Source organism: Ranitomeya imitator, chromosome 2 (genome assembly GCF_032444005.1).
Source record: "Ranitomeya imitator isolate aRanImi1 chromosome 2, aRanImi1.pri, whole genome shotgun sequence".
Lineage (NCBI taxonomy): Eukaryota > Metazoa > Chordata > Amphibia > Anura > Dendrobatidae > Ranitomeya > Ranitomeya imitator.
Genome location: NC_091283.1, coordinates 262834270 through 262849618, shown reverse-complemented (window position 1 = coordinate 262849618; position 15349 = coordinate 262834270). Strand labels below are relative to the sequence as shown.

Genomic DNA, 15349 nt, shown 5'->3' with positions numbered 1-15349 from the left:
ACGATGAAACCCATAGAAATGAGAGGCTTGGAGAGTGAGTATATATACGTCACCACACCCTATATACTGAACTGTGGGGTACATGTTTTTTCTATTAGTCACCTACTGACTAACCTTCAAGGGGTGAATTATGGGTATAGTTTTACATTTGGAATTAATAAAGTTTAGTTGTATCCTTTTGTCAGCAAACATGAGGAATGACAAGAGATGACCCATTTAAGAAGATTCAATTTTTGGTTAAAACTATTCCAACATTATGAACATAAGAGGCTTCTCCCCTATGTGACGTCTCTGATGTTTATTAACAGTTGATTTCCAAGTAAAATATTTCCCACATTAAGAAAATGTACAAGATTTCTCCTCTGTGTGACTGCTCTGATGTCTTACAACAAGCGCTTTATATTTAAAACATTTCCCACATTCTGAACAGGAAAAAGGCTTCTCCCCTGTGTGATTTCTTTGGTGTCTAACAAGAGTCTGTTTGAGGGTAAAACATTTTCCACATTCTGAACAGGAAAAAGGCTTCTCCCCTGTGTGAGTTATTTGGTGTGTAACAAGATGCCTTTTCAGGTTAAAACATTTCCCACATTCTGAACAGGAAAAAGGCTTCTCCCCTGTGTGATTTCTTTGGTGTCTAACAAGAGTCTGTTTGAGGGTAAAACATTTTCCACATTCTGAACAGGAAAAAGGCTTCTCCCCTGTGTGAGTTATTTGGTGTGTAACAAGATGCCCTTTGGAGGTAAAACATTTCCCACATTCTGAACATGAAAAAGGCTTCTCCCCTGTATGAGTTCTCTGGTGATTAACCAAATCTGATTTCCATTTAAAACATTTCCCACATTCTGAACATGAAAAAGGCATCTCTCCTGTGTGAGATATTTGGTGTCTAACAAGATGCCATTTGGAGGTAAAACATTTCCCACATTCTGAACATGAAAAAGGCTTCTTTCCTGTGTGAGTTATTTGGTGTTTAACAAGATGCTCTTTGGAGGTAAAACATTTCCCACATTCTGAACATGAAAAAGGCTTCTCCCCTGTATGATTTTTTTGGTGTGTAACAAGACTCCATTTCTCGGAAAAACATTTCCCACATTCTGAACATGAAAAAGGCTTCTCCCCTGTGTGAGTTCTTTGGTGTCTAACAAGAGTCTGTTTGAGGGTAAAACATTTCTCACATTCTGAACATGAAAAAGGCTTCTCTCCTGTGTGAGTTATTTGGTGTCTAACAAGATGCCCTTTGGAGGTAAAACATTTCCCACATTCTGAACATGAAAAAGGCTTCTCTTCTGTGTGAGTTCTTTGGTGTGTAACAAAATGTTTTTTCCATTTAAAACATTTCCCACATTCTGAACATGAAAATGACTTCTTTGCTTTAGGAGCAGTTTGTTTTTTAATGCCTCTTTTGTGACTTTGATTTTCCTTAGTAGTCAGTAATGAATCACAAGATGGGACCTGTTTCATAGGATCAGATGACAGATCTTTGCTGTGAATGGATGATGATATATCTGGAGTAACAGCAATCACTTCAGTTGTATCTTGTAGGATCTCAAGATCATCAGATTTAAAAATTGAAGATAGCTGTCCCTCTGATCTCCTGGTACAGTCATCTGCTAAGATAAAAAACAATTATTTTTAATAAAATATCCTTGAGTTTTATATTTTTGAACATTTCTACTTAAACTGTCCATAAAAATGGAAAGCTATGTAAAAAAAACTATTTACCAAGACAATGACAGTTCACAGTCTAATAGAAAACCTTGTTGGATGAACCAGTAGTGTGTGGTGTTCAATTGTTTGTTCATTCTGCCTCTCAAATATCGAATAAAAAGAAACAAATCAATGTTATGTAGGCGAAAATAATACCAATTCTCATCCCACAAAAAACAAGTTCCCGCTCAGGTCCATCATCTGTCAATGGAAAAAAAGAGGTTCCCACACTATTAGTGGCTCAAAGGCTGATGAAAAGCAACAGAGTTTCTATAAACCAACCCAGCAAAATCCGCTCTCACTTCTGAGTCTTGCAGTGTGCTCAAACAACATTTAGGATCCCTGTATTTGCCAATATTATAGTGAGGAGAATCTACTTAATTTGCGGTGTGTGTCTCCTGGAGCACAATCTGGGCACTATATGCTGGGTAATAAAATGGCAAGTGTGTAATTTTCACTTTTCGAGAGTTCAACCGGATACACATCAGCTTTTCACATTTATGAGGGGAAAGATAGCCAACTAAACTCACCAGGATGCCCTACTTATCTGGGGACATCTGGAAAAATTGTTGAGAGCTGATAACTCCATTATTACATAAATGCTACAATCTGTATGTTGACAACTACTACATCAGCATACCCCTATTTAAAAGTCTGGTTGAACATAACATGGGGGCTTGTGGGACCATTCGCAAAAAGTCAGGGGTTTCCACAATTACTGGTCAATGAAAAGTTCCGAAAGGGGCAGTCAGGTGCTTTACGCAATGGAGAGCTGCTTGCCCCTAAGTATAAGGATAAAAAAGATAATTTTATCCTGAGCTCGATCCACACAGATGCCACAAGGGCCACTGCAGACCAACAGGGATCCACTACTCCAAAACCTGTGTCTGTCATTGACTACAACAAATATATGAGGGGTATGGACCTTGCACACCAGGTTCTACAGTCATACCAGGTATCAAGAAAATCATACACCTGGTTTAAAAAGTCATTTACTTGTTTCAGGTGGCCACATATAATTATTTTGTGTTATACAAAAAAGCCGGAAATGCAGATACTTCCCTTGATTATCAGGAAAAGGTCATTGAAAATCTTGAGTCTGAAGATGTCAGAAGACTCACTGAGCGACATTTTATTGTACTTATTCCAGCAACTGAAACAAGAAAGATCCCCCAGAGAAGATGTCGTGTATGTTCCAAGAGAGGAATGAGGCATGATACCAGCTATTATTGTACACAATGCCCATCATTGCCAGCCTTATGCTTTTCAATCTTCCACACAGAACCACGTTTTTAAACTGTTTTGACATTCAAGCATTTGGTTTATTTAGTGACAGACACATCTGAGTAGAGCTGACTTAATTTCCAGGGGTAGGTGGGGGGGATGTCTACAGAGATACAAGCTTGGTAAAATATATTGGGCCACTACGTGTTTCTGAAAATCATCCGTGTAATGAAAATGTTCACTATATCCATAGATGAATTCCCAGAGGGGCGTCATTCCCAAAATGGGGTCACTTCAGGGGGGATTCTGTTGTTCTGGCACTTAGCAGCTTTCCAAAGCGCCATAACAGCAGAATCCCTCCTGAAGTGACCCCATTTTGGAAATGACACCCCTCTGGGAATTGGAAATGACACCCCTCTGCGGAATCATCTATGGGTCTAGTGACCATTTACCTATCTACCTATTTTCCAATGTAAAATTTGGGATTAAAACAACATTTTAGTGGTTAAAATGTTGTTAATTTTTCTTCACTGCCCAATGGTATTCTATGGAACAGCTGTGGTGTCAGTATGCTCACTGCACCACTAGAAGAATTAATTCAGGGAAGTATTTTGTAAAATGCAGTCACTTTTGGGGGCTTATGCTGTTCTGGCACCTCAGGGGCTCTGACAATGTAACATGTCACCCACAAACAATTCCAGCAAAATCTGGTCTCCAATATGGCGTTCCTTCCCTTCCGAGCAAAACAGTGATTTACCCCCCTCACAAGGGATGTCAGCGTACTTGGAACAAATTGCACAACAACTTTTGGGGTCGAATTTCTCCTGTTACCCTTTTAAAAAAAAATTGAGGGCGAAAAGTTCATTTGTTGTGGAAAAAATATGATTTTTTATTTTCATGGCTCTACGTTATAATCTTCTGTAAAGCACCTGTGGGATAATGGTGATCAAAACACATCCAAATACGTTCCCTAAGGGGTCTAGTTTCCATAATGGTGTCCCTTGTGGGGAGTTTCCACTGTTTAGGCACATCAGGGGCTCTCCAAACGCGACATGGCAACCACTAATTATTCCAGCATATTTTACATTCAAAAAGTCAAATGGCGCTCCTTCCCTTCGGAGCTCTGCCGTGCACCCAAACAGTAGATTTCCCCCAAATATGGGGTATCGATATGCTCACGAGAAATTGCAAAACGAAATGTATAGACTGTTTTCTCCTGTTACTCTTGTGAAACTAAAAAAAATAAGGTCTAAAGGAAAATTTTTGTGAAAGAAAAGTAAATGTTTATTTTTTCCTTTCACATTCCATTAATTGCTGTGAAGCACCTGAAGGGTTAATAAACTTCTTGAATGTGGTTTTGCGCACCTTGAGGGGTGCAGTTTTTAGAATGGTGTCACTTTTGGATATTTTCTGTTATATTGACCCCCCAAACTCACTTCAAATGTGATGTGGTCCTTAAAAACATGGTTTTGTAAATTTTGTTGTAAAAATGAGAAATTACTGGTCAATGTTTAACCCTTATAACTTCCTAACAAAAAAAGGTTTTTTTAAAATTGTGGTGATGTAAAGTAGACATGTGGGAAATATTATTTATTAACTATTTTGTGTGATATGACTCTGATTTGAGAGCATAAAAATAAAATTTTAGAAAATTGCAAAATTTTAAAAATTTTCTCCAAATTTCCATTTTTTTAAAGAAATAAACGCAAGTTATATCAAATAAATTTTTATCACTATCATATAGTACAATATGGCACAAGAAAACAATCTCAGAATCAGAAGGATTCGTTGAACCGTTAGAATTATGACCTCATAAAGTGACACTGGTCAGAATTGAAAAAATTGGCCTGGTCATGATGTTAAAATCAGGCTCTGGTGCGAAAGGGTTAATATTTTGCTGCACAACCTTTTGAGGCAATCACTGCAATCAAACGATTCCTGTAACTGTCAATGAGACTTCTGCACCTCTCGACAGGTATTTTGGCCACTCCTCAAGAGCAAACTGCTCCAGTTGTCTCGTGACTGAAGGTTGCCTTTTCCAGACGGCATGTTTCAGCTTTTTCAAAAGGTGCTCAATAGGATTTAGGTCAGGGTTCATAGAAGGCCACTTCAGAATAGTCCAATGTTTCCCTCTTCGCCATTCTTGGGTGTTTTTAGCTGTGTGTTTTGGGTCATTATCCTGTTGCAAGACCCATGACCTGCGACTGAGACCAAGCTTTCTGACATCGTGCAGCACATTTCTCTGTAGAATCCCTTGATAGTTTTGAGATTTCATTGTACCCTGCACAGATTCTAGACACCCTGTGCCAGATGCAGCAAAGCAGCCCCAGAACATAACAGAGCCTCCTCCATGTTTCACAGTAGGGACAGTGTTCTTTTCTTGATATGCTTCATTTTTCCGTCTGTGAACATAGAGCTGATGTGTCTTGCCAAAAAGTAACATTTTTGTCTCATCTGTCCATAGGACATTCTCCCAGAAGCTTTGTGGCTTGTCATCATGTAGTTTGGCAAATTCCAGTCAGGCTTTTTTTCAACAATGGTGTCCTCCTTGGTTGACTCCCATGAAGTCCACTTTGGCTCATACAACAACGGATGGTGCGATCTGACTGATCTGAACTGATGTTCCTTGAGCTTTAAAGGGACTCTGTCACCTGAATTTGGAGGGAACAATTTTCAGCCATAGAGGCGGGGTTTTTGAGTGTTTGATTCACCCTTTCCTTACCCGCTGGCTGCATGCTGGCTGCAATATTGGATTGAAGTTCATTCTCTGTCCTCCATAGTAAACGCCTGCGCAAGGCAAGAGGAGCTAAATGGCGCTCCTTCCCTTCTGAACACGGCCATGTGCCCAGAGAGTAGTGTACAATCGTATGAAGGGTATTGTGAGAAGCTGGAAAATGATTTGTAAGATCCATTTGTTTTCTATTATCCTTTGTGAATAATTCCAAAGTTATCACCACATAAAGTGACACACGTCAGATTGTAAAAATGGGGCCGGATTAAGAACACAAAACTGGCTGCGGGAAGAGGATAAATCAGAGGATTCTGGACACTACTGTAATCAAAAACTGACTATAGACGATAACATCTACTGAAATACTCAAACTGAACAGTCTCCATCAGTAATAAATGAGCAGCTAGTGGTGAAACCTCTCTGGGGTAATTAGAGCACGGGGCTCGGTGACTTCACAATCTAAACTATCGGAAGCTCCAATATTTTCTGTCAGATGAGTTTCAAGAAGAAATATTACACATTTAAAGAGAACTGTGTATAATAGTGCAGAGCGGAGATGTCTTAAAGGGAACCTGTCAGCAGGATTGTGCTCAGTGACTACAGACACTGTCAGGTCGGTGCCGTTATACTGATTACACCGATACCTTGTGGTTGTTGTTTAATCTTTATTTGTAGATGAGATTCTCATCTCTGGGACGGGGCTGTGGGTGGGGCTTTATGTGCTGCTCTGGGGCGGGGCTGTGGGCAGGGCTTTATGTGGTGCTCTGGGGCGGGGCTTTGTGGCGCTCTGATTACATATTCATCTGTATTGGCTTATATCCGGTCGCTGATCCCTCACTGTCCTGCCCCCATTTTTACATAATGCATATAATAGTGTTGATATTAGTGTTGATAACGCCTATAATATTGTGGCTATTGGGAGGCTTAGAAAAAAAATTACATCCAGCAAAATGTCAGCATATAGGATCTCTAGGGTGAGGTGTAATATTCTCTCCGCCATCTTGTCTCTGTCCATATCCATCACTGATGGGTAAATCAGGACAATGTTCTTTTGTAGATCTTCACTGAGAGGATCCGATATTGTAGAGACCTGAATGAGAAGATGAGCCGATGTAACATCATAAGAATCCTGTAATAATAAAATTACTGGAGATAATAAGGGAAACATATGAGGAGATTTATTATTTTACAGTATTTAGTTTCCTTCTTTACATCTACTAATAAATCCTATATATTTAGGCCACAGACAACAAGCAGTTTCCTCCTCAGAGTCGGCAGCTGAATACGTTTCTCATAGACTCATCTTCCATAACGCTAATTCTCGTCTCATTTACCGACCTTGGAATCGGCATTAGCAATACTGCAGGAGATATTCATTACACGCGACATGAGAAATAACTACTTCATGATGAGGACGACATCTCCATCTTCTACTACGGCTCTAGAGACAGATTTGGCCAGAGTCGATCACTGACTCCATCACCACCGGCCTCTATATGAAGGTTTCCCGTCTTCCCCGCACTGTAATCTTCTATCACGTTAGATCTCAGCTCTGATTCACACACAGAAGTTTGAGGCTTTTTTGTTTCCACAATCAACGCGGACAGAAATGATCTGATCCCAAAGTCTCCATGTACAGTGATTTATGGGGTTTATTTCTGGCCTTAGGCTTTCCTATATTACAGGAAAAACACCACAAAAAAACAGATATTGAAATGGTTCTAAAGGGGGCGTGGCCAGGACGCTGAGGAGAGAGGTCTCATGCTACGGAGCTCCTGCTGATAACGGCACAAATATCGGTCTCCTGCCCACTGAACGGAGAGGTGAAGATTGGAGTGGTGAGAGGACACGCTGGAGCACCTCCGGGAGACGTTGTGAATAATAATCTTTATTTTTATATAGCGCTAACATATTCCGCAGCGCTTTACACACATTATCATCGCTGTCCTCGATGGGGCTCACAATCTAAATTCCCTATCAGTATGTCTTTGGAATGTGGGAGGAAACAGGAGAACCCGGAGGAAACCCACGCAAACACGGGGAGAACATACAAACTCTTTGCAGATGTTGTCCTTGGTGGGGTTTGAACCCAGGACTCCAGCGCTGTAAGGCTGAATACAGAGTGCCTGCAGAATTGTGGAAGCAGCGTGCTGGAAGCCAGCAGACATCAGACCTGTGCAACACATAACTCACCTGGAGGTCGGCTTATCGGTGAGGTGAAGACAGCGGAGGGGCTGAAGGCTGAGCGCTGGGTCCGGATCCCCAGGAGCTGTGGGAGAGTCTGTGGTGGGAACTGAGCTGAGTGACAGCGCCATCTTGGGAGCCCCCAACACATAGAGGAGGTGGGGAGGCTGGCAGCGAGTGTGCTGTGGAACTGCAGACTTGGGATTCTGCAACGGCTGGAATACTGGTGTGCCTGTCTATAGAGGGGGAATTTGATCTCCTGGGCTGCAGAGGGTGAATGTCCGCTCCCCTTCCCCGTTGTTTGCTGGTGTGAGATGACATTTCTAGCCAGTAGGTGAAGTCCTAGTACAAGGCTGAAGTTGGTTTCTTATTCATCAGTTTCTTATTCGGCAATTTTTTCTTTTCTGTTTTTTATAGGTTTAACAACAAAAAGTAAGCATCACAATAATAAAAGACAATGCAGCGAGGCGCCCTGATGTGAATACGCCTAAAAGCGGCTCCAAAAACAATAAAACTGGCACAAAAATTGGCACCAAAGAGCGCTGAAGAAAGGGTTAAATACCTTTGGGCCACTGATCTTACACTGCAGACATATAGAACAGAGCGCCCCACATCCAAATCAGTTATTTCCAGCCTGGCCCAAATGGGTTCTGGTCACCTGAACTGGCATCAAAGTGGGCAAACAGCCCATTTTCGCAGATTTGAATAAGTAACTGATGTTTTTAAGGGGTTAAAAGCCTTTGGGCCACTGATCTGACACTTAAAATACACAGAAAATGATGCCCTGCATTAAACCCAGGTCCCTTCAGCCTTACCCAAATGCATTCTGGGCACCAGAACTGGCATCAAAGTGGGCAAACGTCCCATTTTCACAGATTTGAATAAGTAACTGATGTTTTTAAGGGGTTAAATAACTTTGTGCCACTGATCTGACACTTAAAATACACAGATATTGATGCACTGCATCAAACCCAGGTCCCTCCAGCCTGGCCCAAATGGCTTTTAGGCATGAGAACTGGCATCAAAGTGGGCAAACAGCCCATTTTCACAGATTTGAATAAGTAACTGATGTTTTTAAAGTGTTAAATGCCTTTAGGCCACTGATACCACAGTGCATACATATACAACAGGGAGCCCGACATCAAAAATAGGTCTCTTCAGCATGGCCCAAATGGGTTCTGGGCATCAGAATTGGCATCAAAGTGGGCAAACAGCCCATTTTCACACATTTGAATAAGTAACTGATGTTTTGTAAGGGGTTAAATGCCTTTGGGCCACTGATCTAACACTTAAAATACACAGAAAGTGATGCCCTGCATCAAACCCAGTTCCCTCCAGCCTGGCCCAAATGGGTTCAGGGCACCAGAACTGGCATCAAAGTGGGCAAACGTCCCATTTTCACGCATTTGAATAAGTAACTGATATTTTTAAGGGGTTAAATGACTTTGGGCCACTGATGTCACTCCACGCTTACATTCCCCATAATGGTGTTGTGGTCCATCGCCATTGTCATTATGCCACTTTTATTAGTGTTAAAATGTAGCAGCAATTTTTAATTATATTTAAGTAAATTTGCAAAACCTACTTTTTACAGACTTACACCATTTTTAACAGTCTTTGGAAACCTGTAGAATTATACCTACAGGTATATATTGACTGAGCACTCCTCCCTTCACCATCTGGTTTTTAATTACATCTATTCACACTTGGTTCCGGCCAACCCATATGTAGGCTTTGCTGAGAGGTGTCCATATTCACCCAAGCATACAGACATTAGCCTTCGGTAAGTGTTCACATTTGGACAGGGAGGTCAGGTACCCATCAGTTTTTTAATGAGACCACCTTGACGATGGTTGATGGGCTCACACTATTTGGCCAAATTCTGTGCTAAGCGTCTCAAAAGTTTTTTCCTAATGTTCAAAAAGCCATTTTGCTATTCATATTTCATGTATTTCATATTTGACATGTTTTAGCACGATAGAGTGCAACCTTTTTTTGTATATTGTATATGGAGGTAGCTGCTCCTGGTATGCACCTATTCACACTAGTTTGGATGTGCCAGTCTTTTTTCTGTCATTTCTATGTTAGCTTATTGACTGAGCACTCCTCCCCTCACCATCTGGTTTTTAATTGCATCTATTCACACTTGGTTTATCTAGATGTGTGGTGAGTACTTTGAACCCTCAAGTACTTCACAGAAGTTTATAACGCAGAGCCGTGAAAATAAAAAATATATTTTTTCATCTAAAAATGATATTTTAGTCCGCAATTGTTTTATTTTCCCAAGGGTAACAGGAGAAATTAGACCCCGAAAGTTGTTGTGCAATTTTTCTTGAGTACGCTGATGCACCATATGTTGGGGTAAACCAGTTTGGGTGCACGTCAGAGCTTGGAAAGGATGGAGCATCATTTGACTTTTTGAACGCAAGATTGGCTGGAAACAATGGTGGCGCCATGTAGCGTTTGGAGAGCCCCTGATGTGCTTATACAGTGGAAAACCCTCAATTCTAACTTCAACACTAACCCCAACACACCCCTAACCCTAATCCCAACCCTAAACACAACCCTAATCACAATCCTAACCCCAACACACCCCTAACCACAACCTTAATCCCAACACACCCCAAATCCTAATCCCAACCATAACCCTAACCACAAGCCTAACCCTAATTCCAACCCTAACCCTATTTCCAACCCTAACCTTAATTCTATCCCTAACCCTAATTCCAACACTAACCCCAAATCCAACACTAACCCCAATTCCAACACTAACCCCAATTCCAATGCCAACCCTAATACCAACCCTAACCCTAATTCCAACACTAACCCCAAATCCAACACTAACCCCAATTCCAACACTAACCCCAATTCCAATGCCAACACTAATTCCAACCCTAACCCTAATTCCAACCCTAACCCTAATTCCAACCCTAACCCCAGCCCTAACCCTAGCCCTAATTCCCACCCTAACCCTAGCTCTAATTCCAACTCTAAGCCTAATTCCAACCCTAAGCCTAATTCTAACCCTTACCCTAGTGGAAAAATAAAAATAAAATATTTTCTTTATTTCATTATTTTCCCTACCTATGGGGGTGATAAAGGGGGGGGGGATGTATTTACTGTTTTTTTTTATTTTGGTCACTGTGACAGGTCCTAGTGATCAAAATGTTCCTGGAATGAATGAATCTGCCGGCCGATTCAGCAGGCGCACTACGCATGCGCCTGCCATTTTGGAAGATGGCGGCGCCCATGGCGGAAGACGGACGGACACCGGTATTTGTGAGGTTAGGGGGGTGGATCAGACTGCAGGGGGAGCGGAGGACAGGATGGAGGAGAGAGGAGGGCAGCAGAGGACAGGACGGAGGGGAGGAAAGACTGACGGCGGCGATCTGTGGCTGGGGCCAGATCACGGTCTCCAGCTGTGGCCGATGATATTGCAGCATCAGCCATGGCTGGATTGTAATATTTCACCAAGTTTCATTGGCGAAATATTACAACTGCTACGATTGGCTGTTTTAGTTTCAACATCCAATCAGAGCGATCGTAGCAATGGGGGGCAAAACCACCCCCACGGGCTGAAGTCCAACTCCCGCTGTTCCTGCAGGTCAGGTGAAATTTGAGTTAACCCATTTGCCCGACCTGCAGGAAAGCGATCCTGCCATGATGCCACATAGGCGTCACAAGTCGGATTGGCACCGACTTTAATGACGCATATGTGGTGTCACAGGTTGGGGAGGGGTTAAAGAGAACTGTGTATAATAGTGCAGAGAAGAGAGGTCTTAAAGGGAACCTGTCAGCATGATTGTGCTCAGTGACTACAGACACTGTCAGGTCGGTGCCGTTATACTGATTACACTGATACCTGGGGATGAAATCCGTCTTGTGGTGGTTGTTTAATCTGTATTTGTAGTTTTCAGTTAATGAGATTCTCGTGCTCTGGGGCGGAGCTGCGGGCGGGGCTTTTACAACAGTAAACCAGAGTTGCATTCATTTATGGTGGACCATTGGAGCTACTATGAATCCTGACCAGAAGATTAGAGGAAATAATATTGCTCCCCATTTCAGGAGAGATTGTGCAGTAATCAGAATTTCTTAGGATTAAAAACAATGTAATTTATGAGGTGGAGTGAATCCATGAAAACAGGGCTGGAGCCAACACATCTCCTGCAGGCGGGAATAAATGTATATTACAGCCATCAGCCGCGCACAGCTCAGAGATATATCATGGCACCGGTGTGATGGGTTTATGTAGATTATCACAATCCTCCTGGAAGTTAGTCGGTTTTAATACAAATTGAAAAGTCAGGATAAAGGGAAACTCTGTTATTGTCCAGAAATTCACACTTGGCCTCACTGCACATTTAATGTTGTCGATCATAAAAGTGAAGTTTGGCCAGAAAGACGGGACCTGGTCTTGTAGGGACCATATGATCACATTCAGCAGCACAGAAGGGAGAGAAGGGAGATTCATCCGATAAGATCTCAGGGTTCTAGGAAGCCAACAGCATCATTACCCTCCACTTTCTCTTACAGGACCATCATAATATTTTTCTTCAAGTGATTTTCTATCTTGTCAGCACATTCTACGTACGCTGTCACTTGGCTTTATAGTTTACAGATCTGGGCAGGTAACGGTCAGCATCTTCTAATGAAATCAATTATTAATCCTTATATAGGTCAGTTCAGATATTGTGTAACAAGATGGCGTCTGTGTCTTCACACAACACCCTGGAAGGAATCCTTCGAATGCAGAAGCTAAGATACTGGATACCATATATGGAAGTGAAGTTGAAATGGACCTATCATAGACTGACACTGGCTACTCAGATGATTGTGTGACACCCAATTCCTGTCTCTTTGTCCTGACAATAAACTTCAGTTGTGTGCAAGCCTTTGCTGAGAAATATGTATACTCCTAACTCTTTATTCGGTGTGACTCTTTAAACGTGCACTCGGCCTATATTGGGTCAGGTACAAGCAATCATATAGATCTCGTTTTAAGGGATCACCCTCACACTAATACCAGGGGGTAGGTGGATTCTCCAGGTTGTAAGTTCTATAGAAAAGGGCTTTCAATGACCAAAGTCATTTGAACACTTTTGGGTGCAGGAGAATGTTGTGGTCTAGAGGCAAAATGGTGATCATGGTAATTCGGCCGGACTACACCACCGATAAAGCAGCCACAGACGGTGACTGAGAAGAATCTGTGACCTCTCTGCATTTAGTGGTCACTACTCACCTGGGTAGTCATATGTAGGAATCTCCTCTTTACACCACTCATCCCCCCTCACATATGTCTCTGTAGTATTAATATGGGTCAGATCTTCACCCTGAAACAAATATTATAAAAGTCACCGACAGATGGAGAAGTCACATCCATGATCAGCTCTAATCCTGCCATGTCCGCCGTTCTCATTACACAAGTATAAAACATATAATACTGGTGGATAAAACAAGACTGAGCACAAGACCTTCACCGGCGTCTACACATCATAGGGGAGATCTCCTGACACCTTCTCTCCATCTACCTGATGATCCTGAGGAGCATTGGGATCTTCTTGCTTACAGTCCTGTGGAAGAAGAAGACGGGGACATCTCTCTGGTGCTGTCCTCTTACTGGATAGATCTGGAGGAAACACATACAGGGAGTGAATTTATTCTTTACATACAGATAATTATAGGCCGTGTGTATTTAGTCCTGTCTATTACCTGGAGATGTGAGGGGCTGGGGAACCTCCATTATGACGTTCTTGTACAGATCTCTGTGTCCTTCTAAATACTCCCACTCCTCCATGGAGAAATATACAGCGACATCCTGACACCTTATAGGAACCTGACACATACAATGATACCGTCATCCCCCGATCCCTTCATAGTGTTACTGTATAATGTCCCAGCATTCCCAGCAGTGTCACCTCTCCAGTCAGCAGCTCAATCATCTTGTAGGTGAGTTCTAGGATCTTCTGGTCATTGATGTCCTCATGGATCAGGGGGTGAGGTGGAGGCCCCGTGATTGGGCTCAGGGGTCTTCCCCATCCCTCAGACACAGGGTCCTGACAGCGATCACCAGAGGTCTTCTTCACCACTGTGTAATCCTGGTAATGGAGAGACACATTAATAAATCTCACTACAGACATTTCCAGAGTCCTCACCTCTCCAGTTCTGTCCATCTGTTATTCCCATAGATAAGAATGATGTAATGTGACGTCATCAGAATCTCTCACCTCTCCAGTAAGCCGGAAGAGGATCTCTAGGGTGAGGTGTAATATCCTCTCCACCATCTTGTCTCTGTCCATATCCATCTTTGATGGGTAAATCAGGAAAATGTTCTTTTGTAGAAGATCTTCACTGAGAGGATCCGATATTGTAGAGACCTGAATGAGAAGATGAGCCGATGTAACATCATAAGAATCCTGTAATAAAACAATTACTGGAGATAATAAGGGAAACATATGAGGAGATTTATTATTTTACAGTACTGTATTTAGTTTCCTTCTTTACATCTACTAATAAATCCTATATATTTAGGCCACAGACAACAAGCAGTTTCCTCCTCGGAGTCGGAAGCTGAATACGTTTCTCATAGACTCATTTTCCATAACGCTAATTCTCGTCTCATTTACCGACCTTGGAATCGGCATTAGCAATACTGCAGGAGATATTCATTACACACGACATGAGAAATAACTACTTCATGATGAGGACGACATCTTCATCTTCTAAAACGGCTCTAGAGACATATGTGGCCAGAGTCGGTCACTGACTCCATCACCACCGGCCTCTATATGAAGGTTTCCCGTCTTCCCCGCACTGTAATCTCCTATCACGTTAGATCTCAGGTCTGACAGAGTTTGGCTGAATGCCCCCCGCCTCCAAGTACTGGATAGTATGGGGCGGCCTCGTTATTACAATACTTACATGCATAATAATGGGGTCTGGGCTGCAATGTATGAAGGTCTATTAGGCCAGAGGCAGCGTCCAATAAGTTACCTTTTACCGCCCCCATACACATTAGACTAAAGTTCCATGAAATCACTGATTTCGGGGGTTTGGGCGACTATATAATGTATTGGGGGCCTCCCGACAAATGATGTCAGGGCAGAGAAGGATCTGACATCCTGAATTTCAGAGGATAATCCGTTTGTTCTTCATGTAGATAATCCTCCGATAGAGGAGTCTGGAGGCGACTCTCATACAGACCCCAGGAAAGCTGGAATATTTGTGTGTATGGGGGAGTCGGGAGAGATGGCCGTCTGCCAAATGACCGTTCAGCCAACTCTTATCTCATGTGTATGGGGCTGTTAGTATTACACTGACAGCAGTGATGATACACGGCACTACAGTAGTGCAGGGCATCACCGGAGCCATCAAAGGCTTGTATGTTGTATCATCGCACTGATCAGAGGGGATTAACAAAGGGTTAAAGTGAAAAAACATCATAGTTTCAGCAACAAGAAATATCTGTCACTATATGGAAAGCAGAGTCACTGCACAATGTTAGTT

General features: G+C 42.3%; 1 protein-coding gene across 1 annotated transcript; it reads right to left on the bottom strand.

Annotated features, from left to right (window-relative positions):
* Positions 1-215: 215 nt before the first annotated feature.
* Positions 216-14214, bottom strand: LOC138667371 (oocyte zinc finger protein XlCOF22-like). Its single transcript, XM_069755597.1, has 6 exons — positions 14071-14214; positions 13762-13941; positions 13556-13679; positions 13375-13472; positions 13086-13176; positions 216-1610 (listed from the first exon to the last, which is right to left on the bottom strand). The coding sequence occupies exons 1-6, from the start codon at positions 14146-14148 to the stop codon at positions 337-339; spliced, it is 1845 nt and encodes a 614-aa protein (XP_069611698.1). The 5' UTR covers positions 14149-14214; the 3' UTR covers positions 216-336.
* Between the last annotated feature and the right edge of the window lie 1135 nt (positions 14215-15349).